The sequence below is a fragment of the Coregonus clupeaformis genome, chromosome 15, assembly GCF_020615455.1.
Source record: "Coregonus clupeaformis isolate EN_2021a chromosome 15, ASM2061545v1, whole genome shotgun sequence".
NCBI lineage: Eukaryota > Metazoa > Chordata > Actinopteri > Salmoniformes > Salmonidae > Coregonus > Coregonus clupeaformis.
Window position 1 is genome coordinate 59602440 of NC_059206.1, and position 25127 is coordinate 59627566.

The 25127-nt window shown below is 42.6% G+C and overlaps 1 protein-coding gene across 3 annotated transcripts in view; it reads left to right on the top strand.

Moving 5' to 3' along the window:
- LOC121582560 (ankyrin-1-like) overlaps positions 1-25127 on the top strand; it is a 101977-nt gene that overhangs the window by 51691 nt on the left and 25159 nt on the right. For all 3 annotated transcript variants that reach the window (XM_041898439.2, XM_045225237.1, XM_045225238.1), the window contains exons 3-17: positions 15486-15584; positions 16089-16187; positions 16304-16402; positions 16835-17020; positions 17339-17437; positions 17579-17677; positions 17768-17866; positions 18172-18369; positions 18635-18733; positions 18948-19046; positions 22910-23008; positions 23277-23474; positions 24090-24191; positions 24471-24572; positions 24720-24917. In XM_041898439.2, coding sequence (XP_041754373.2) covers positions 15486-15584; positions 16089-16187; positions 16304-16402; positions 16835-17020; positions 17339-17437; positions 17579-17677; positions 17768-17866; positions 18172-18369; positions 18635-18733; positions 18948-19046; positions 22910-23008; positions 23277-23474; positions 24090-24191; positions 24471-24572; positions 24720-24917 — 1875 coding nt within the window. The remainder of the gene's footprint in view (positions 1-15485; positions 15585-16088; positions 16188-16303; positions 16403-16834; positions 17021-17338; positions 17438-17578; positions 17678-17767; positions 17867-18171; positions 18370-18634; positions 18734-18947; positions 19047-22909; positions 23009-23276; positions 23475-24089; positions 24192-24470; positions 24573-24719; positions 24918-25127) is intronic.

Sequence of the window (25127 nt, forward strand, 5' to 3'; positions counted from 1 at the left end):
CTGCAACCCCTCAGCACCATTCACAGAAACAACCATGGCACCAAGCTGTCAATATTATAAAACTAATAGCACTATCTCTACACCAGATAATACTGCCACTATAATCATGCCACTACTGGCTAAGGCTAGGATCAGAGGTAGAGCTATCATACAAATGAGGATGTATGCTTTAGTGTGCCTTCATTGCACATGCTGCATGTGTGTATACAGTGCATTCGAAAAGTATTCAGACCCCTTCCCTTCTTCCATATTCTGTTATGTTACAGTCTTATTCTAAAATGGATTAAATATTTTTTCCCCTCATCAATCTACACACAATACTCCATAATGACAAAGCAAAAACAGTTTAAGAATTTTTTGCAAATGTATTAAAAATAAAAAAACAGATACCTGATAAGTATTCAGACCCTTTGCCATGAGACTCGAAATTGAGCTCAGGTGCATTGATCATCCTTGAGATGTTTCTACAACTTCATTGGAGTCCACCTGTGGTAAATTCAATTGATTGGACATGATTTGGAAAGGCACACACCTGTCTATATAAGGTCTCACAGTTGACAGTGCATGTCAGAGCAAAAGCCAAGCCATGAGGTCGAAATAATTGTCCGTAGAGCTCCAAGACAGGATTGTCTCGAGGCACAGATCTGGGGAAGGGTACCAAAAAATGTCTGCAAGCATTGAAGGTCCCCAAGAACACAGTGGCCTCCATCATTCTTAAATGGAATAAGTTTGGAACCACCAAGACTCTTCCTAGAGCTGGCCACCCAGCCAAACTGAGCAATCGGGGGAGAAGGGCCTTGGTCAGGGAGGTGACCAAGAACCCAATGGTCACTCTGATGGAACTCCAGAGTTCCTCTGTGTAGATGGGAGAACCTGCCAGAAGGACAACCATCTCTGCAGCACTCCACCAATCAGGCCTTTATGGTAGAGTGGCCAGACGGAAGCCACTCCTCAGTAAAAGGCACGTGACAGCCCGTTTGGAGTTTGCCAAAAGGCACCTAAAGGACTCTCAAACCATGAGAAACAAGATTCTCTGGTCTGATGAAACCAAGATTGAACTCTTTGGCCTGAATGCCAAGCGTCACGTCTGGAGGGAACCTGGCACCATCCCTACGGTGAAGCATGGTGGTGGCAGCATCATGCTGTGGGGATGTTTTTCAGCGGCAGGGACTGGGAGACTAGTCAGGATCGAGGGAAAGCTGAACGGAGCAAAGTACAGAGAGATCTTTGATGAAAACCTGCTTCAGAGCGCTCAGGACCTCAGACTGGGGCAAAGGTTCACCTTCCAACAGGACAACGACCCTAAGCACACAGCCAAGACAACGTAGGAGTGGCTTCGGGACAAGTCTCTGAATGTCCTTGAGTGGCTCAGCCAGAGCACGGACTTGAACCCGATCGAACAACTCTGGAGAGACCTGAAATAGCTGTGCAGTGACGCTCCCCATCCAACCTGACAGAGCTTGAGAGGATCTGCAGAGAGGAATGGGAGAAACTCCCCAACTACAGGTGTGCCAAGCTTGTAGAGTCATTCCCAAGAAGACTTGAAGCTGTAATCACTGCCAAGGTACTTCAACAAAGTACTGAGCAAAGGGTCTGAATACTTATGTAAATGTGATATTTATGTTTTACATTTTTTATAAATTTTCAACAATTTGCTTTGTCATTATAGGGTATTGTGTGTAGATTGACGAGGGATAAAAACAATCCATTTTAGAATAAGGCTGTAACATAACAAAATGTGGAAAAAGTCAAGGGGTCTGAATACTTTCCGAATGCACTGTATGTGGGTATGTGACGTGTGTATGTAAACATAGAAAGGAAAATGCCACACACTGCTGCTCATGCTCCCAGCATGAGCAGCAGTGTGCGGCGTTTTCCTTTCTGTTTTTCATGAATTTGTCTATAACTCCAGCGCCTACGAGAGGTACCTGGATGTGCGTATGTTCTTCAGCTTTTGTGTATGTAAACATACACATTTTCTATGTTTTCTAATGTGTTAAAATTAGGGTTGAAGTAGAGCATATAGCTATGATAAATGTTGGAGCTACTGCTACTGTTCTAGAAAGTTCTATGATTCAGGGTTTTATATGTCAGTCTGCCAACCTGCCCCTGCCCTATCTACAAACCAGCAGACTCCAGCCAGCGCACAAAAAACGCAATGGTGATTCACACACTTGTGTGTTTGTCTCCCCCGTGTGTGTATTATCCACGTGAATTGAGTGACACTGCAGTATGAGGGCAGTGGAGGGACTTGTGTGGTTTTCAGAGTCTCCCTGTGGCCAGTCACGGTACTGCAGTCAGGCAGAGCAGAGACAGGCACAGACTGTACTGTTAGTCTGTCTGATTCTTCAGCTGTACATCAGTGATGGTCGGTGCCATTTAAGATGAGGGAGGACGATTTTTTTTTCATGACCATGGCCTTATAATTTTTACATTTACATTTTAGTCATTTAGCAGACGCTCTTATCCAGAGCGACTTACAGTTAGTGAATACATATTTTTTTATACTGGCCCCCCGTGGGAATCGAACCCACAACCCTGGCGTTGCAAACGCCATGCTCTATCAACTGAGCTACATCCCTGCCGGCCATTCCCTCCCCTACCCTGGACGACGCTGGGCCAATTGTGCGCCTTATCACTCATTCATATTCCATTCACACTGTTCAATGTAACAGCGATAGGTTTAGGCTACTACATGATACTCTAATTTTTCTTATACCCATCATGAGGTTGCTACAACCTAGCCTAGTGTCAAAGTCGCGTCAATTCAAATCTGGTATTAGGAACAAAAGAGGTCAACACGACTAATCTAAGATATACTAGTTATTTTAATTAATGCAAAAACCTTCAATGGTAAATATGATGTTTCGTATATACGGGCTCTCTGAGATACCTGCAGGGCACTTCAGAGAACTAAAGACATTGTTCCAGATTCAATACTCAAATACTCCGACAGAGGGAATTTCCCACTTCTCTGCTGGCCAATTAGAGTAGAGACTTGAGCGTGGTTTAAACTTTACTCAGCCAATCCGTTGATGCACCCCTGTTGCCAGCCTCTTCTGTTACCAGGCATACGTTCCTCATAACAACCTGTCATAGTGAGAAGAGCCAGCTCCCTTAGACACCATTCCTATGTCCAAGGAAGGCTCACAGATCACAAAGAACCAGTATAGTCTAGCATTTGAAGACACAATCCTTATCTCATTTTACCCCCTAATACAGCTCTTCACATCAATCACAGCCTTGCCAGGTGTCACAACCTACATTAGCCCAGTCAAGAATGCATTCTTTCTAAGTTAGTCATCCCATCAATTTAGGAGAATAAAAAATCCCCAATAATCCCCCTTTTCACACCTAATAAGGTGTGATTCAAAAAATAAGAAAACACAGATTGTCATTCATTATAATACAATACAAACAAAAAATCACACTTTTATTAATAGGCCATAATGATACAAAAAAATTAAAACCCTCAGTCCATCTACACCCAACCTGCAAATTGTTACCAGTCATCAAAAAACTTCAAACCATCACGTAAGGAAAGACAAACATTCACATGGTTAACTTGATTAATAAAGCATAAAACACAGGATTAATAGAACACAAAACATAAGACTATTAAAACACAAAACACAAACAGAGAAGTATATTTTGGCCCCCTTTAGACACCCTCTAGTGTCACTCCACCAAGCCTGGTATGTCATATCCTCCATTCCTAGGTTGGAGTCCAGGATTGGGCCGTATCTCACCATCTGTTGGGAAATCACCTTCTCCATCTCCTTTCTCACCAAACCTCAGACACAGGAAATAAGACAACATCCACAAAGAACAAGTATACCCATAGAAGCTATAACTTCACCCAGAATAGTTACAACAATAGTTTTCCATTTACCAAATATGTTATCAAACCAACCGTTCATGGAGTTATCAATACCAGATCTCTCAGCCAGTTCGTTCGTCAGTGTAGTTACTCCCTGAAGCTCTTTTGTCACTGACCCGTCCGGTGCTATATTGTTTGAGGATGAAAATACAGCACATAGATCCAAACAGAACACAAACTCCGCCCCGCTCAGCCAAAAGCATATCTAAAGCTATTCTATTCTGCCATGTCATTAAGCTAGTTGCCGCTGTCTGCTCATCTAATCCCTTTATTGCATCACGAGTGTGGTTTATAAATCTTTGCTGGTTATAGTACATATAATTTATCCAATCTACGTTTTTATTAATTGTTGACCACCAAAAGATACTTGATTCAAACTCAACTGCGATCTGACTCCTAGCTTTGAATTTTTCTGGAACCCCTCGAGGTGCTCCTATCCCATCACAGGATCCTTTCATCAAAGGATCCCGGGAGGAGGTCCTACTTTCTAAAAATGTAACTCACCAGTCTCTGACACGTTTGATTGTTTGCGTATGTAGGTGAGTTCACAATCAGTTATCACCACACAACCATCAGATGTCAGCACGGGCCTGGTTTTAGTTCCTAAAATCCTCTGGCTGCAACAAAGAGGAGAGATTAGTCATGGTCTCTTTCAGTTGTGATATTCTCTGTGTAGGAGCAGAGCTAAGATGCCCTACTCTGTATCCTATCTTACTAGTCCTAGAAAAACAATTAGAATCACCTAAGACTTCAAACGTAGGCAACCTAGGTCGGAATGACTTTGTTATCTGGGGATACAGATAGTTCAAGTTACTACAAGACTCTTTCACCACATTCCCAGGTGGCTTGCATGGAGGATAAACCTGTTTTTGCGTACTTCAGACTTTCAGACAGTACGTACCCTTCTATGGGTCGCACTGCCATTTCTGGTAATTCCCTACTTTCACAATACTACACCTGTCCCTAAACTGTGTATGGAGATTTACATATCCCCCGCGCTCTCGATATGAGCAACTACATAGTCCCAGGATGTACATGGTGACATACATATAGTGATGTCCTCCCCTAAAGTCCCTAATCTTCCCCTTTCCCTACGTCTAGCTGTCTCCTATGCCTTCATAGACTGTGCTCAGGTATTATTTTATCAACTTGTTTTAGGTTAACTACTACTTTTGGCTGATCAGAAGGGTTTGAGTGTGTTAGGAATATGGCCCCCACAATCAGACAGCTACCTACCGTCAGGAGACCTGTGAATCCCCACCCTCACCCTGAGAACATGTCAGACGCCAACCCATTGCTTCACCTTCTACCAAACTCACACAGGGATGATCAGACAGGGTAAGGGAATCTTCGTTAAGGAGCCAACCCCCGAGCCCTAATGGTGATCGGTTCTTTCTCCTAACTCTGTGTTTGTTCATCAGGTGTAACTGGGTTTACCTTTTTGCAGTGTGTGACATGCACCCAGGTGGATCTAATATGACTTGATAGGGCCCTTCCCAACAGGCCTGCTTCCAGTTTTTCTTCTTTTAGGGACTGGATCCACACCCAGTCTCCTGGTGAGATAGAGTGGGTCACCTTCTCCTTTAGTTCACCTGTGGGGCACAAAACCTCTGACATACGGGTGTGGTTAATAAACTATCTTCACACATACATGTTGAGCTCTCAATTTCTATTGTTGTTTTTTTATTTTTATTTAATCCTATCATTATTATTTAATCCTATCACTCCCCCTTTTTGACACATGATTTGCCCATGTGTCAATATTACCACCTTTCTAAACCATCCTTATGTAATTTATCATCCAATTGCCATGCCTTTCATTTTTGAGATTGTCTTTTGCTTCTTTATTGCTCCTCCCACTTCCTTTGTCTTTTATGGCAGCTAAATTCAACTTTCATCCAGTTCAGAATCAATTAGTAATCCAATCAATCAATCTCTTATCTTGTAAAAACACTTATGTTTAGTTCAAACTCTGTTCTACCCAGGCTCTCCCGGGCTTGACCTGAAGACTAATTGTTGGACATGACAAGTCTATTTTTTAGGTCACCTAAGTCTTCTGTCTAGCAACAAAGAATAAAAATCTCTATGTTCATGATTAACCCAGTTATATCTAATAGCCCACCAAAACACCTCATCATCTGTAAATCACTACCAATGTCATATCCCTCGTTACTCTCTACCATTTGGATAACATCCCTGATATATGTATGAAAAGCTAAGACTGTTTGGGAAGAGAGCAACAACATAAACTGTTCGTCCTCCTCAGAGTTCCAAATGATTTTACCATGGGCTGCCATTGCCTTCCCATAGATAAGATCACTTAATTTACCCGTATGCAGTACATAATGGAGTACCCAAGCTTTACAGCAGTTTATCATTACCAAAAAGCTCATCATTTGTTTTCTGTTTTAACGGTTTTGGCGCTTCAAGTATAGCAGTTTTCCTGGATGAATTTAACATTCGCCCCTCCTGTGTTATAGTGTGTCCTAGGTAAATGACCTCGCTCTGCCAAAGTTGAAGTTTCTTTTTGCTCACTTTGTGTCCCTGTTCTGCCAGGAAGGTTAACAATTGGATTGTACCCTCCTGAGTGGGATTAGCCAATAGAATATCATCTACATAAACTAACATTTGGCTTCCTTCCCTAGGTTCAAACTTTCCCAAATTCCTAGTTATAGCCTGGCCTAAGATTGTAAGACTTTCCGAGTAGCCTTGAGGCATCCTAGCCTAAGTCCATTTCCTTTCATTTGGTTCAGCAATGTATGTGGATCTGGTACACATGGAACTCTGGGAATTATATTTCTATTATAAGTCCATGACCATCCTCCAGTCGGCGCTAGGTGCCTCCTTTCTAACAGGAAATACTGGAGAGTTTCATTGTACCTCATCTCCAGGAATTATCACCCCTCCCTTAAGTAAATGCTCAAATGTAGGTGTTATCCCTTTTATTGCTTCTGGTTTCATAGTATATTGCTTTTGGTATGGTCTATTATCGGATCGAGGAATCACTTGTACTGGAGCTACCCCCTTAATTAGTCCTACATCTGCTGTCCTTGTGACCATAATTTGAACGGAATTGCTGCTAACTCAGCCTCCTGTTCCTGAGTTAAGAAAATCTCTTCCTGTCATCCGTTAAAACTTATCTCCAGGTGGACCCTGGGCTGGGTTTTTTGCTCTCCAATTTAACTTTCTTCTATATCTCCCAGTGGAGTGGCCATACTGATCCCCATTTGGTGTATTCTGCCAGTCAGTAATGTTTTTCCCCTGTTTTATCCATTTACCTAGTGATAACCATTCCTCTGAATGTTCTTTCACTAGGGCAACATGGGGGCTCCACCTTTCTCTGTACAGCCTCTGGCTCTGTGAACCCATTTTAACCCAATTTGAAAAAACAACAATCACAAATAGCCAGGCCTCACTCAATTTGATAGCTCACTTTTATGACCTAAATACTGCCTAACTGAGATGAGCTAATCTCTTTCTCCTAGTTATAATCTAAAGATGGTAGTACACACAAAACATGATAGATATTCCCAGTCTTAACCCATCAATAATTGTTTGTATCATTCTAATTCCTCATATCTAATTCATTAAACCACTCAAAATTCCTCGAGTATACAATGATTATTTAATTGATTACCCTAACTCTGCTACATGTGATCTCATCTCAAATGATCCATTATCAATTATTTGTTCAACCCCCTAGGAAAATCTGTCTCCCCTTCTATTGTTCCTGTCCCCCCTGTAAATGTCATATTTGAGTTTTTAGCCAATACAATCACGGTTACATCAAATGTTCCCTCATTTAATGGTATTTTCTTCCTAATATAACTTCCCTAATGAGATTAAATCCCCTGCCTTCCTCTACTATCCTTATATCATTACTGGATCAATGATAATAACTGTAATAACTATCAATAATAATTGTAATAACTATTTCACATTAAATTGTGTCTTTTTTCTGATAATGTTATAATTGTAGCCTATTCCATCACTTTAGTTTAAAATATAAGTTTGTGTAACAAATCCATAACCCACCACAGGCTGGCGCTATTTCCCCAGCACAACAGCCAATGCATACTTGCATCCTAAGCAAAATATATTATCGTTCTAAAATGGTCCATCTATCTTGTATTTTCCCGCTAACCCATTTCAGTTCGCTATTCAATTTATTTAACTGTTCTCTCTGATTAGGCCCTAATTAATAAAACAAATACTTGCTATCGTTGGTCAGCATACGCTTAATGACATTCCTACCATCTGAACTATACTGTCTCTCACCCTCCCCTTGCTCCTTCGGGGAGAGCGCATGGTAACCTTATAACATATTTTCATAGACTTTTCTAGAATACTTCTATTTAAGCTATCTAATTCAACCTTTCACATTTCTCAATCCACATAGTAATCTAGGTATATAGCCCCACTGCGAAAGCTTTGTCTACTGTCCCTACCTGTGTTCGAACCAGGGACATCGCCAGTCACTCCACACCATCTGCGATGCTCTCAAAGTAACTACTCCCAGTTCATAGAGCAAGTGACGTCACCAAATGAAAATCGCAGTAGGTTTCACCTCAGCAAAAACTCTCTCTCTCTTACCCATTCCCTATTGAATACGTGAGTTTTTCTATTTAACCCCTAAACACGCTACAAATAGTCCATTCAACATTACCAAACCAAATACTCCATCGTACCCATTCAATCAACACATCAGCCGTGGAATTTACACTCATAAATGCAGATTGTTACTCCATGCCTTGAAATGATAAATAGATTTCCACCAATAGTACCATTAATGATCTCATCTTACCCTCTGACACAAAATGAAGTTCCCTCACTGTACTACGTTAGCTCTACCATGATAATTAGTTCAATTTAACCCTCTATTTGCTTTGTACTATATTATACATTACGTCTAAAACAACATTACTTATGGTCAGTTTATTCCAATCACATTATCCAACAACGCCACAATCTTAAACTCATATGGGGCGGCAGGCAGCTTAGTGACCAATAGCGCCGCGCCAACAACCGAGAGGTCACCGGTTACAATCCCCGAGCCGACCAGGCGAAAAATCTGCCGATGTGCCCTCGAGCAAGGCACTCAACCCCAATTGCTCCCATAAATCGCTCTGGACAAAAGCGTCTGCCAAATTACCAAAAATGCAAATGTTAATATTCTCTACTTTCTCACCCATGATGCACGTCTGCGTTCGGTGAGCAAGTTTAGAACACTCTCTCGTCAGATACCCACATGCATTCCCAGCCAACTGCCAGTCTTTTCTGGCTCCAAAAGCCACACTTTCGCTCTCTCCAGCCCCTCCCCTCGCAACTCTACTTTTTGAGGAGCTGTGAGGAGCTGCTTCTCGTCCCAGCGCGCCTCCAATATTCCGCCGTTACTCAAAGCACTCTAGTCTACCCACTTAAATCAAATACTTCCCACCTAACTAGTTAAAGTTGGTGCACGCCTATATCTCAACGATAAACCGAATTATTTCGGTCTAATTGTTTAACCAGTATTTTGCACGGTCAAACATCAAACGTTAAATCAAATAATAAACCAAATAGCCCAAACCAAGCACCTAAAACCAGTATTATGCTATGTCAAACATCAAACATCAAATCAAATACTAAACCGAATTGCTTCGACACAACTATTCAAAAGCAGTATTATGCTATTTCAAACACCAAATGTTATATTTCAAATATATCAGTTCAAACGTTTTAGTTCAGTCACACAATTCATCACTTTAGCTTTATGTTCCCAATTGTTTTTAACGGGTTATATGGTTTAAGCAACCACAAATCCAACTGTTATTCCCAAATTATACAGTTTGGACAGCCACAGACGTCTTAATATACAGGTTTATTATTTTTAATAACTCCTATTCACTATTTTATTTAGTCTGTGATCATTCGCGCACTCATGCATACAACAACACCCAGTGTCCCCCTGACTCTATCCGTATCTAGCCTTCTGATACGTTTCAGTAGCGTAACACTATCTAAAATTTAAGTGGCCATTATGATCCTAGCCATATCTCAGTGGATATGTGCCACAACGTTACACTTTAATCAATTAATCCCTGTATCTCACGGTTCCACCATTTGTGGTCCAGAGATTTCAGTATCTTCCTTGATCCTAGCCATATCTCTCTGAATATGTGTCAAAGGAACAATACTCAATTAAAATGTTGGCGCTCCTCTGATCCTAGCCATATCTCGATGGATATGTGTCAGTAGCCAACGCCCTTAGCCAATAATTCCCTGTGTCTCCAGTTCTCACCCCTGGTGATCCTAGCCTGGAGACTTCAGTATTTTCTCAGAACCTAGCCATATCTCTTCTGGATATGTGTCAGAGAAACAATACTCAACAAAAATGTTGGCGCTCCTCTGATCCTAGCCATATCTCGATGGATATGTGTCAGTAGCCAACGCCCTTAGCCAATAATTCCCTTTATCTCCGAACCTTAGCCGTACCCTCGCAGTTACGGACCTTGCCGGTAGATGTCAGCATTGTCTCCTGAACCTAGCCGTATCCATAGTTACGGACCTTGCCGGTAGATCAATACTCTCTGGTACCATGGTTTAAACATCACATTTATCACAGGTTTGCATGTCACAATATTGTGCTTATCTACTCATAATAGTTTCATAATTTAGTTCACTTACATCAGACAGTTGTTTCACAAAATTAATTTGAATAAAGCCAATTTGCAGATCTTTAGTTATTTAACAATAGGTAACTGCTTACCTTTAAGTTTGTCCGGACTTTTTGTGAAACACAGTCCAATGAAAGAGATGACCAATGGGCCGGAAAGTATCCAGCGAAGTCCCTTCTACCAGATCACGTCGGGGTCACCAATTGTCAAAGTCGCGTCAATTCAAATCTGGTATTAGGAACAAAAGAGGTCAACACGACTTCTAAGATATACTAGTTATTTTAATTAATGCAAAAACCTTCAATGGTAAATATGATGTTTCGTATATACGGGCTCTCTGAGATACCTCGCAGGGCACTTCAGAGAACTAAAGACATTGTTCCAGATTCAATACTCAAATACTCTGACAGAGGGAATTTCCCACTTCTCTGCTGGCCAATTAGAGTAGAGACTTGAGCGTGGTTTAAACTTTACTCAGCCAATCCGTTGATGCACCCCTGTTGCCAGCCTCTTCTGTTACCAGGCATACGTTCCTCATAACAACCTGTCATAGTGAGAAGAGCCAGCTCCCTTAGACACCATTCCTATGTCCAAGGAAGGCTCACAGATCACAAAGAACCAGTATAGTCTAGCATTTGAAGACACAATCCTTATCTCATTTTACCCCCTAAAACAGCTCTTCACATCAATCACAGCCTTGCCAGGTGTCACAACCTACATTAGCCCAGTCAAGAATGCATTCTTTCTAAGTTAGTCATCCCATCAATTTAGGAGAATAATAAATCCCCAATACTAGGAATGAAAGTTTACAACATAGGTGCACACAGGTCGAGAGACAAATTTGAGGTGACAGACAATGACATTCAATACTGCCTTGCACACTCTTGCCTGCATCTAAGCTGATATAGGGTGTAATCATTCGTCCAACAGTTGCAAACGAGAGTTTCTGGGTCATTCTACAGATTCGGTGCCTTTTGTGATTGAGGAGGATGAAACAATGAACATTAAAATCTTAAGCTTTTTTTTATTTGATGTGACAAAGTAATGTGTGTACTTGATAGAAAATACCTTTTCCCATCTCAATGTAGAGTATTAAGTTATTATTCTGTATTATTTTCTCAAACAAGTCCCAATTTAATTCAACCCCGTCACAGTCATTTTGTTATTCAACTATTCATTTTTCCAATAAGCTTGAGATCAGCTTCTGGCATAATCTCACAGTTTAGATGTCCCTTGTAAATAATGGCATATTGTAATTAAAGAGAAAATCAAGAAAAACTGACCAGCACCATCCTTTCCAGTTTACGATGAAGAAATTTCTAATCTAACTCCACATTTTCGCAAGAAATGTGCAAGAATGCTGCGTAATTCCTGACAAAATTGAAATAGCCTTATTTACCCTGATTTAATACACACAATAAAAACACTATTGATGTTATATTTTGTGTATTTAATACAAAAATGTAAAAATATAATCTCGTAACAGGGATGAATGCACCGCAACAGGGTTGAAAATCATGTAACAGGGTTGAGTGAAAAGCATCACGTGTCATATGTTTTATCTTTTGAGATCACTAACATGTTGCCATTTTTTAAACATTTTAAACATTTTTAAACCTACTGTCAACATAGCTTTTAAAATCTAAAGAATCTAGATGAAAGCTAGACAGAGTAAAACACATTAATGAACTAATAACAGTAACAACATTTCATTGATTTCATAAAAATATCCATCTGATAATGGCAGGAGTCTGTTTGAACATTGAGCAAACATCTTAACATTGATAACCTATATAGGTCACATGTTGCCATTTTTTAACATTTTAAACTACTGTCAACATAGCTTTTAAAGTTTAAACAATCAAGATGAAATCTAGACAGATTAAAACACATTAATAAACTAACAACAGTTACAACATTTCATTGATTTCATAGAAATATCCAGAGTAATGGCAGGAATGTCTGTGTTGTTTGAATGTTTGAACATTAAGCAAACATCTTAACATTAATAACCTATAGGTAAGCCTACAGTTTGTTCACCATTTTTACTGAGAGAGCCTAGCCCACACTTCCTTCTGTATTTCCATGTGCCTAGAAGTCACCGGTTTAGGGGGATCAATGTGTTCCAAGATGTCCTCAAATGGATACCACAGGATATCATCAAGAAGTGGCCAGAAGTACCTATTTGGTCCAGCACAGCACATGCATTTGACCTGCACATGGGATCCCTCACGCACCAGTTGCCAAGGCAGTATACTGTATGTCTTTTTAGACTAGTCTTCATTTACATTCTCTAGTCTTTTTATGCATTACCAAATTATGCTTTAAAGCAACAAAACTTTATTTTCTGTTGATTGTGTGTCCATGACCACCACCACCTCGTGTCTTAAAGATCTTACATTTCCAGGAGAATTACCTGACCACCGGCGCGCGGATGTCCCTCACCTTCCTCTCTATGTGTGTTTCCTTTCTGCTGCTGTTTTTTCCATTGTTGAATCTGAAATTGTAGGTCAAGGTCAAGTCAATGACCTGCTTACTCTTCAAGACTAAATATTGTATCCTTTTAATCACTATGTAGTAAAATGAACATGAACTTGCAGATAATACTCCTAAATATGTCAATGTATATAGGAGAGAGAACAAATTAATTGTCACTTTTTTAAAGTGATTATTTTCAAAAATTCCTCGTACTTTTAGTTGATACTGTAAAACCGTAAACAACAAACATTCAACAAGAAAATATGATTGGTATTAAGCAATATACATTAAATATTGCTAAGATTTAACAGCTATTCAACCCTGTAACAGCCATTCAACCCCCATAACATTGAAAAATGTGATGGGGTTGAATGTGACAGGGTTGAAGATTTTGTGCTAATCTGTTGCTAATTCGGGATGCTAGCAGCTAGCAGTGTGCCACATGGCCTTATTCAACAAAAGACATTGTTATACTTCATAGCTATAAAAACAATTCTTGGTAAAATCTTAACTATGAATTCCCCCCCAACAGAGTTGAATACCTGAGATTGACAAAGCCCATATGTGCTTAAAAACATGAAATATTTATAAAAAGTGAGAGAGCAGCTTACCACTTGTCACACCAGGCTTCTCTGAAGACTTGTATGATGTCACTTCCTCATAAATGATGTCCACAGGATCAAACCATTATTTAATTGTGAGTGGGGGGTATTGTTGCGTTACGGGGTTGAAAGAAATACAAGGACAGGGGTAAAAGCCTGAATTTCTCAGAAAATAAAATGTCTTATGCTGAGAAAATGGATTATGCATAATAAGGGGGCATATACAATTAATTTAACAAAAAAAAAAGCATTATTATTTAACACTGTGTACTCAAAATGAGTCACGCCATTTGCATGATGGTCAATAGGGACAGGCGAAATTCTTAATACTCCTAAGAAAAGCAAACATATAAGTATTGAAATTCATCTCTGTTTAAAATCATATTCTCTACTCCATATTAAAAACATGTAAAACTTTGAAATGTTGTAATTGAAGTGTAGTTTGATAAATGTTCTGACAAGTTATAACACTAGTACATCTTGGGACACTGACAATACTGAAATGTCACCGAATCTGTAGAATGACCCTTCTATTGGACAAATTCAGGTATGTTTATCCCCGTTTTGTTCTGTTTGCTTCCATTTAAGAAAGTTTTTCAACAGAATTGGCGGAATGAATACACCCCTGATCACGCGTAAACAGAGTTCACTCTCATAACAGCCACATTGTATTCCTTCTCTTCCCTTCGCTTGTGGACTTCAATGCACCAGGCGAAAAAACGTTTCCAAGCCAAACCGCTACACACAGCCTACATCGTTGTCACCATATTAGCTAAAGTAACGTCATAGTCAGTATAGCTAATAGAACTAATGCGTTAGTAAACCCGCTACAATCATGCAGTAATGTTAGTGTACCCGGTGGCAATAAATTAGTAATACCAAAAGCTTACATTGACTTGGAAGAGTTCCAGTGTTGTGTTGGAAAGTCATAGCCACCTAGCTAACATAGCATCCCTCTGTTTGAGCAGGGTGTTTCAGTGGGCTAAACTAGCTAGCTGTATTTGCTAGCTAATTAATTGAAATTGAATGTAAAAAAAGACAATCTCTCTCTCTCTATTTCTCTCTTGCTTCTCCTTCATTCTTCGTTCAACTAGTGTCTTTCTCTCTCTTTGGGTCAACTACTCACCACATTTTATACACTGCAGTGCTAGCTAGCTGTAGTTTATGCTTTCAGTACTAGATTAATTCTCTGATCCTTTGATTGGGTGGACAACATGTCAGTTCATGCTGCAAGATCTCTGATAGGCTGGATGATGTCATAATTACTGTGTAAATCTATGGAAGGGGGTGAGAACCATGAGCCTCCTAGGTTTTGTATTGAAGTCAATGTACCCAGAGGAGGACGGAAGCTAGCTGTCCTCTGGCTACACCATGCTGCTACCCTACAGAGTGTTGTTGAGGCAACTGTAGACCTTCTTTGCAAAATAGTGTGTTTTAATCAGTTATTTGGTGACGTGATTATATTTAGTATAGTTTTATCTAAAAATGATAACCTTGTAAATGTTTAAAAAAATATATTTTTAGGAAATTCACTGAGGAGGATGGTCCTCCCCTTCCTCCTCTGAGGAGCCTCCACTGCTGTACACCCAGACAGCCCTGAAATAAATCCATGATGTCTGCTTCCTTTTGAGACCCGACTGAAACAGTCTTAAGGTTGTTTATGTTTGGAAATATTTTTGTGCTGCTTCTGTAACCACTGTGGGTTTTGAGTTTCTCTGCTTGTTATTCTTAGTATATCTACTGCTCGGAAATCCATGTTATAGATGGAATAAAAGGCAAACAGATTCTATTGGAGATCGCTCTGTAGGCTGACGATTTGGTCTGATGGTTCTGTGTGGTCACTGCTGATTTCCACTGCTGTCTCTGCAGAATGGGCTCAACGGTTTGCATCTGGCCTCTAAAGAAGGCCACGTCAAGATGGTGCTGGGGCTACTACACGCAGGCATTGTCCTGGAGACCACCACTAAGGTACTACTCACACACTGCTCACTGCTTACCATGACTCTACTCACATACCACAGATGCATAGAACCTACCTCTGACTTCTGATTGAGATATTCACCAGCTAGCTATATAACAGACTGTTTACAGACATGATCCACTACATGTATAATAAGCTTATACGCATGCTTATGACTTATTCACCTCATTTGATTGGCCTGTAAACATATATCTAATTTAGTCTAGCACATATCTATCTAATAAGTCATAACTCATTATTTCTGAGCACTGTATCATTAATGAAGCTTTTTAAATAGAGATTTGGGTCATTAGGCTGCTCTCTGCTCCCTCTGTCTGTGTGGTGTGTGTGTGTGTGTGTGTGTGTGTGTGTGTGTGTGTGTGTGTGTACATAACCATGTCACCACATTGTTCCCTGTGTTCCTGTGTCATGCTACTCCAGCCGTGTTTACTGTGGCACTAACCTTAATGAAAACATGTGTGTGTTTATGTATGTGTGTCTGTCACCTCCAGAAAGGGAACACTGCCCTCCATATCGCTGCGTTGGCAGGCCAGGAGAGAGTGGTGGCTGAGCTCGTCAACTATGGAGCCAACGTCAATTCCCAGTCACAGGTGAGTCATCAGGGACATTATACTGCACATTACCGTTACCGGGGGGGTTGTGTATATGTACGTCTGTTCATGTGTGTTGCTGGTAACCATGCGCCATATGTGCCTCTTCCTTACAGAAAGGCTTCAGTCCCCTCTACATGGCTGCACAAGAGAACCACTTAGATGTAGTCAAGTTCCTGCTAGAGAACGGAGCCAATCAGAGCCTTCCAACAGAGGTGAGCGAAAGCCCTCAGAGCAAACAGACATCTAGTTGTTTCTCAGATGTGTATTGGATTCATTCCAATAGACAATGCTACATTCACGTTCTCTCATCTTTCTATTACAGTAATCTCAATTTACATTGTCTCAAATTTGCCCCTATCTTCATTTTCTTTCTCTCTCTCTTCCTCTACTTACCCTTCTCTCACCCCCTCCATTATCATTTGGCTTGTATCTCCTTTCATCCCCTCCCTCTTTTCCTCCACTCCCTTGCCCTCTCTCGTTGACCTTCCATACCTTCTTCTCCCTCTCCTCCTCCACTTTCCCCATTCTTACCTTATTGCCACCTCTCCCTCTGTCCTCCCCTCTCCCCCTTTCCTCCTTTTTACCCGGGCCACCCCTCCCTCTATCCCTTCTTCTCCCTCCCCCTCTCTCCCCCTGTCTGTCAGGATGGGTTCACGCCGCTGGCGGTGGCTCTTCAGCAGGGTCATGAGAACGTGGTGGCCCTGCTCATCAACTACGGCACAAAGGGCAAGGTCCGTCTGCCCGCCCTGCACATCGCTGCACGCAACGACGACACACGCACTGCTGCAGTGCTGCTGCAGAACGACCCTAACCCCGACGTCCTCAGCAAGGTACTACTCACTGTGTGTGTGTGACTGTGATGACTCATTAAGCCTTAAAATGCTGATGTCGTTAGCTGAAGTCATCAGTCATAACACTGTTGTGTTGACTTGCAGAAAAACAATAGCAACAAAAGTGATTACATGAATAAACAAAAAAACTGCCAACAAAAGCTGCCTGCAAACATGGATTATGATAATAAGATTTGTTTTTATCTCTCTCGCTCTCTCTCTGTCTCTTTCTGTCTATTTATCTCTCTCTTTCTTTCTATCTCTCTGTTTCTCACTCTGCCTCTCTGATTCTCTCCCTCTATCTTTGTCTGTCTGTAGACTGGCTTCACTCCTCTCCACATTGCGGCTCACTATGAAAACCTGAGTGTGGCCCAACTGCTAATAAACAGAGGAGCCAATGTCAACTTTACACCCAAGGTCAGTCCATTAACCCTCACCGCTACTGTACCTATCTGCCTTAACCATGACATCGGTAACATAGTCCCTCAAAGACCCCATTTTCTAACAGGAGAGTCTTTGATTAAATTGATTTAGAAATTGTTCTTCCCCCTCTCTCAGAATGGTATCACCCCTCTGCACATAGCCTCCAGGAGGGGTAATGCGATCATGGTTCGACTTTTGCTGGACAGAGGGGCCCAGATAGATGCCATGACCAAGGTACTGTAACCCTACACTTTCTCCTCCTCCTCTTTCTGCCATTTGACTTGAAAGCTTTTTGACCCTACCTGGCTCCTTCCATCTATTTAGGATGAGCTGACCCCTCTGCACTGTGCGGCCAGGAACGGTCATGTGAGGATCATCGATCTCCTGCTGGACCAGGGGGCTCCCATCCAGGCCAAGACCAAGGTCAGCCAGAGGCCTCTCGTGGCCCACTCTGTGGAAGATAAAGGGCCATACTTTATGGCCACTTTGGCACAATATCACAACCTTAAGGCCACTTTGGCACGTAATCACACTCACTTGCAATTTCAGAAGTAACCAATGCCAAATGATCCTCTGCCAACTAAGCTGATGAGTCACTTATTTCAGTATTATGAATTTATAGATGCTTTCTCCTCTCAAAGGTCTTACACTGCTCTTCTCTCTGTTTCTCTTTCATTCCCTTTATATCTTTCTTTTCTATCTCCCTATCCTCCCTCTCTCCCCTCCAGAATGGCCTGTCCCCCATCCACATGGCGGCCCAGGGAGATCATATGGACTGTGTGAGGCAGCTTCTCCAGTACAACGCTGAGATTGATGACATCACGCTGGACCACCTGACCCCTCTACACGTGGCGGCCCACTGTGGTCACCACCGCATGGCCAAAGTGCTGCTGGACAAGGGGGCCAAGGCCAATGCACGTGCCTTGGTCAGCAGCTCTTCTAAGTGTATACTTCTATTTCTGTATACTGGTGCTTAGTGTGTGAGGTGTACTGTAGCTGTCCATTGGTCAGGTTTACTGAGCTTTTAGAACTGGGTTGCGTACAGTAGGCACAAAGAGTAGAAAAGATTATGAAATATGAATGAGCGTTGTTATCGGACAAGTTCAGGCAGTACCATATCTGAATGCTTTCTCCCATTTTGTGCATACTAAACCCAACTCAATTTTCAGACTATGTTCCTATTGTGTTCAGAATGGGTTCACTCCCCTCCACATTGCCTGTAAGAAGAACCACATGCGCTCCATGGACCTGCTGCTGAAACACTCTGCCTCCCTGGAGGCCGTCACAGAGGTGAGATAACATTCTTTTGAAGAGCAATGGGACTTGTTGGGGTTCTCAGGACAAGCTGTACTTTTTGTTATTGTTGCAATTGTTGGGTGTCCATTGTGTCATTACAAAAGATTTGAAAGTGTAAATGTAAGCCTAATTGAGATGGAATATTATAAAACATTAACCCTTAACCCTTCTCTCTCTTCACATGCCCCCTGTGTCTCTCTCCCATTAGTCTGGTCTGACCCCCCTTCATGTAGCAGCCTTCATGGGGCACCTTAACATTGTGAAGAACCTGCTCCATAGAGGAGCTTCTCCCAATGCCTCCAATGTGGTGAGAGACCCCCCTTTATAACCTTTATTCTTGACGGGTGAAATTTCTATCACACTCTGATTGACTAGTAGTAACTAGGGCTGTCAAAGTTAACGCGTTAATAACGCATTAATGCTTAAATTTGTTATGGCGTACATTTTTTTAACACCATTAACGGATTTACTTAGTTTGACCCCCTGAACTATCCATATTTCAAATTCAAGCCCTGGCAGAGGATGCCCTAGTTTTTCAACCACTTTACTAGCTAGCTACGTGTATGAATGAATGATGGAGAATGCTAGTAAGGGGCTTTTAAATGGCAAATTCAATTTCAAATCACTCCCAGATGGCTCTCTGGATAAAACCAAAGTAATTTGCATCTACTGCAAGGCTGAATTTGTTTATCACCGAAGTACATCGAGTCTTCGCTATCACTTACAAGTGAAACATACTGTTGACGTGTCACGATCGTTGAGAGACGGGTCAGACCAAGGTGCAGCGTGGTATGCGTACATATTTATTAATGAAGATAAACACTTGACAAAACAACAAAAGCAACGTAACGTGAAGTCCTATTGGCTATACTCACAACAAGCCAAACCAGGACACAAACAAGATCCCACAACTAAGGTAGGCAACATGGCTACCTAAGTATGATCCCCAATCAGAGACAACGATCGACAGCTGCCTCTGATTGGGAACCACACCCGGCCAACATAGAAATACACTCACATAGAATGTCCACATAGAAATTCCCACACATAGATATTCACACCCTGACTCACCAACTAGCCAACTCTATGTCAGGGCGTGACATGAAGCTGGCAATACAAGTAACGTTACTAGTAGCAATGGAGGACATCTTCGGCAGGCTAAGCTAGAAGAGTGTGCGCGCAGGAGGCCTATGGACATGTCGACGAGCAGCAAGCTAACACAAGCAATCGCCAAGTGGATAGCTACAGCTTGCAGGCCAGTCCACATTGTGGAGGACGAAGGCTTGAGGGATATCATTCGGATAGCATCGAACGTCTTAACGTATGAGTTACCCTCGAGAGCCACAGTCGTTACAAGAATACACAAGCTGTATGAAAGCGAGGGCTACGAAAGCGGAGGAGTTGAAACATGAAACCGGTGTTGCTTGAAACTACTGGACTTCGGTCAGTAACCACAACTACCTTGGGGTTACTGCGCACCACATCGATGAAAACTGGAAACTGCATTCACAGGCTCTGGCCGTAATGAAGACAGAAGAGAGACACTATGCTGAAATGTGCGCTGGGCATTTCATGGATCTAGCAAAGCAGTGGAACATTGATAACAAAGTTACCACAGTTTACACAGACAGTGCACGGAACATGATTGCAGCTGCGAGACATCTGCCTTTTGAACACCTGCCCTGCACAGCGCACAGTCTCCAAAGGTCCATCACAGTGTCCCTACAGAACAGCGGTTCGACAATGCCCAAGCCAAATGGCAAATTTTTGGGGTGCATTTTAAACAAAGCCCACCAAACGCTGCAGAGCTAGGACAACAGCAAGTTGCAAATGGGCAAAAGAAGGAGTCACTCGCACAAGATGTCACAACAAGATGGAATTCTACTCTGGAAATGGTAAAGCGTGTCCACAGAAACCAACAACCACTGAGAGATGCTCTGGCCCAAAAGAAAACTAACATCACCATGCCAACCACAGCTGAACTGGAGGCACTACTGGTGCCCTGCAGGTAATATTCTTTATCTCATTATTAGTGTTATAATACGATTATGTGTGTGTGTGTGTGCGTGCGGGTGTATGTGTGAGAGAGCTAGTGTGTAAAGTGTCTGTGTGAGAGAGAGTGTGTGTGTGTGAGAGAGAGAGAGAGAGAGAGTGTGTGTGTGTGGGAGCGAGAGCGTGTGTAGAGAGAGAGACACAGGCTCTCTCTCTCTCTCTAACAACTCTCTCACAATTGACTGAAGTGATTTTAAATATTATTTCACTGCAGGTACTTGACTGAACTTCTGGGAGGAGAGAAGTACATTTCCTGCTCAGTGGTGTTGCCTGCTTTGTGTCATCTCCTTTGGGTGATGGAGAGCTCCGATGATGATCCTGCCTAAATGGTAAGATTCAAGCTGACATTCACAACAGACCTGGAGAAACGCAAGGAAAACACCAACCTCACATGGCTGAAGATCACCACAGCACTCAACCCAAGGTTTAAGGACCTGAAGTGCCTTGCCAGACATGAGAGGGGTGAGGTGTGGGCTTTGGTCAGCAACTTGCTGAAGGAAGAGAGGCCTGCACAGCGACCTGATAAAGCAACAGTCAGAGCCACCAAAGAAGAAAGCTGCCCTTTTGTTGAGTTCTTCTGAGTCTGACTCTGATGAAGAGGAGGAGTCCATTGAGAAATGTGTGGAGCGTTACAAAGCAGAGCCCAGCATCAACATGGAGGACTGTCCACTACAGTGGTGGTCACAGCATGCAGGGGCACACACCAGGCTGGCCTGCATTGCACAAAGGTACATGGCAACGCCTGCCACATCAGTACCTTGTGAGAGGTTGTTTTCACTCTCTGGGCATATCGTACAGAAGAGAGAGCAGCTTTATCATCTGAAAATGTCAACAGGCTTGTTTGACTTTGCAACTGGCTCAGTGAAAAGAAATAGGAGGACGACTGAAGTGTATGGTCACAGGTGTATGTTCTGTTGAATTCCTGACATTATTGGACAGGTTTATGCTATTTGTATCCATAGAGGCAGTGTTTTTTTCTTATAGCCAACCCTCCAATCAGTAATTGGGAGAACAATCATTTGGAATGGCTGAAGCTTTAACTGTGTGTGTGTGTGTGTGTGTGTGTGTGTGTGTGTGTGTGTGTGTGTGTGTGTGTGTGTGTGTGTGTGTGTGTGTGTGTGTGTGTGTGTGTGTGTGTGTGTGTGTGAGAGAGAGAGAATGTATGAGGGAGCATTAGTAGGCCTACTGGGAGCATTAGTAAGTTACAGGACTTTTGTATTGCTTAACTTGTTTATGGTGAATTTGCCATTAAAAACATTCTGATACAGAATATGTGTTGTGTTTTAGTCCCTACATGCTGTCACGGTTTCGGCCGAGGCTGCTCCTCCTCCTGGTTTGGGCAGGCTTCGGCGGTCGTCGTCCCCGGAGTACTAGCTGCCACCGATCGATGTTTCATGTTCGTTTGGTTTTGTCTTTATGTTGTACACCTGTGTCTTGTTAGTCCTCGTTAGTGTCCTATTTAGTTCTCGTTGGTTGTGTTTGTCTTTGTGTGTGATTGCTCATCTGTTTTCGTGTTGGAGCTACGTACTTCCCTCCAGTGTTTTGGAGAGGGTTTTCGCACATGTTAGTGCGCCGTTTGTTTGACGCCTGTGTGCGCCGTGATTTCGCCTTCGGGCTTATTGTGCTTATTTTCTACGTGATTATTGCACTAAAGTCTTTTGGACTGAGCTTCTGCGTCCTGCACTTGATTCATGCACCACACCCACCTTCAGCACCCCTTGACACATGCCTAAAACTCAATACACTGCTTTATTTGAAATGAAACAAATGTTTATTTAGCACCAAATCTGAGCAAATAAAAATGTTGCGATTAATCGCGATTAACTACAGAATTGAATGCGATTAATCGTAATTCATTTTTTTAAATCGTTTGACAGCCCTAGTAGTAACTTATCTTATTCTTATGTTGAAATGTTGAAATGAACACCGGCAAAGGTTATGGTAGATGGATTGGTATCTGGTCCATGCATTAATAGTAATTTTGACTAAGGCCTGTTCTCTGTGTGTATAAAGTGATATTTTAGTCAATGTGTATTATCGATATTACATAGCATAGTCATGTATTTAATGGCAGGGTGGTTGTGACAGGCTATGTGACCTCTGACCTGTGTGTAACAGAAAGTGGAGACGCCCCTCCACATGGCGTCCAGGGCAGGCCACTGTGAGGTGGCACTGTTCCTGTTGCAGAACACAGCACAGGTGGATGCCAAGGCTAAGGTACTGTACACACTGTCATACAACCATACATACTGTACACATCTACTGTATATACATCATAATGTTTTAAAACAAACTCTGTCCTGGGAGGAATACACATTCAAAACCACCACCACATCTTGTTTCTCTTCAGCTACCATCTACAACAGCATATACTGCACAAATACCTCACTGTTACTGCTCGCTAAATACAATTGTCTACCCGTATATCATTCCAACCTCTGTTTCTCCTTACTCTCACTCTTTCTCTCCATCCCTGTCTCTCTAGGATGACCAGACCCCTCTGCACTGTGCAGCTCGAATGGGACATAAGGAGCTGGTCAAGCTGCTCTTGGAGCACAAGGCCAATCCCGACTCGGCTACCACAGCTGGCCACACCCCTTTACACATCGCCGCCCGCGAGGGACACGCCCATACCACCCGCATCCTCCTGGACGGGGCGGCCCAACAAACCAAGATGACAAAGGTTCTCCTTTAATTTATTGACTTTTTCTTTCACTCTCTCTCTCTGTCTCTCTCTCTGTCACTATCTCTCTCTCTCTCTCTCTCTCTGTGTGTCTGTCACTCACTCTCTCGCGCTCTGTCTCTCAATCTCTGTCTCTGTCACTCTCTCTCTCTTTCTCTCTCTCTCTCTCTCTCTCTCTCTCTCTCTCTCTCTCTCTCTCTCTCTCTCTCTCTCTCTCTCTCTCTCTATCTCTCTCTCTCTCTCTCTCTCTCTCTGTGTGTTTCTCAATCTCTCTCTCTCGTCTCTCTCTCTCTCTCTCTCTCTCTCTCTCTCTCTCTCCTCCTCTCTCTCTCTCTCTCTCTCTCTGTGTTTCTCAATCTCTCTGTCTCTCTCTCTCTCTCTCTCTCTGTGTTTCTCAATCTCTCTCTCTCTCTCTCTCTCTCTCTCTCTCTCTCTCTCTCTCTGTTTCTCAATCTCTCTCTCTCTCTCTCTCTCTGTCTCTCTCACTCTCTCGCTTTCTCATTCTCTCTAACCCCTTTTTCTCTCTCAAGCTCATTCAATCTCACTCCTAATCCTTTCACACCTGACCTCTTTTAGTTATTCTGCTCATGCTGAATCTGTGTTTGTGTGTCCAAGCAGAAAGGCTTCACTCCTCTCCATGTGGCCTGTAAGTATGGCAAGGTGGACGTGGTCGAGCTGCTGCTGGAGAGAGGAGCCAACCCCAATGCGGCTGGAAAGGTATGAAGAACACACTGCAACACAGCATGGACTGTCCTGTGCTTTTTATCAGTGTTAGGCATACTTCTCAGTGCTGTGACCCACCTAAAGCTTATAGAACTTTCCTGTGACCCAAGTAACAAATAAACCTAATATTCTTAACACTGACCGTCTTTAATCACAGCCCAAAAGGAATCAGTGTGTCCCACCGTTTTAGAAACTTTATGCGCCCACAAAGGCAGGCTGATATTCTGTTGTTTCGATAGCTAGTGACAGTAGGTGTGTGTGTGTGTGTCCAAGCAGAACGGCCTGACTCCTCTACACGTGGCCGTCCATCACAACAACCTGGACGTGGTCAAGCTGCTGGTCAGCAAGGGAGGCAATGCACACAGCACTGCCTGGGTAAGCAGAACGATGTAACACACACCACACGTAGTACTATACTGTATATCCCCCCCATTTCAGGATCATTGTACAGTATGATAAATATGACCCACCCATTGATGATCAAGTGTATTGCCCCTGCTGACTCCCTGTGTCTGTCTATAGAATGGCTACACTCCCCTGCACATTGCAGCCAAGCAGAACCAGGTGGAGGTGGCCGGCTGCCTGCTGCAGTACGGAGCCTATGCCAACGCTGAGTCCCTCCAGGGGGTCACGCCCCTCCACCTGGCCTCCCAGGAGGGCCAGCCGGACATGGTGGCCCTGCTCATCTCCAAACAGGCCAACGTCAACCTGGGGAACAAGGTACTGGACCAGAGAGAGGAACAATTAATCTCTGACCTCAGCAGGGTTTGAGGCAAGCTTTCAGGGATAGCTAGCTAGTTACATAGGGTTTGATTGACCGATGGTAAGATAAAGTGCTGAGGGCCACAGGGCATGATGTTTTTATCACTGTGTCAAACCGGTTACTGTAATTACCTACTATTATAAACTGGGTGGTTTGAGCCCTGAATG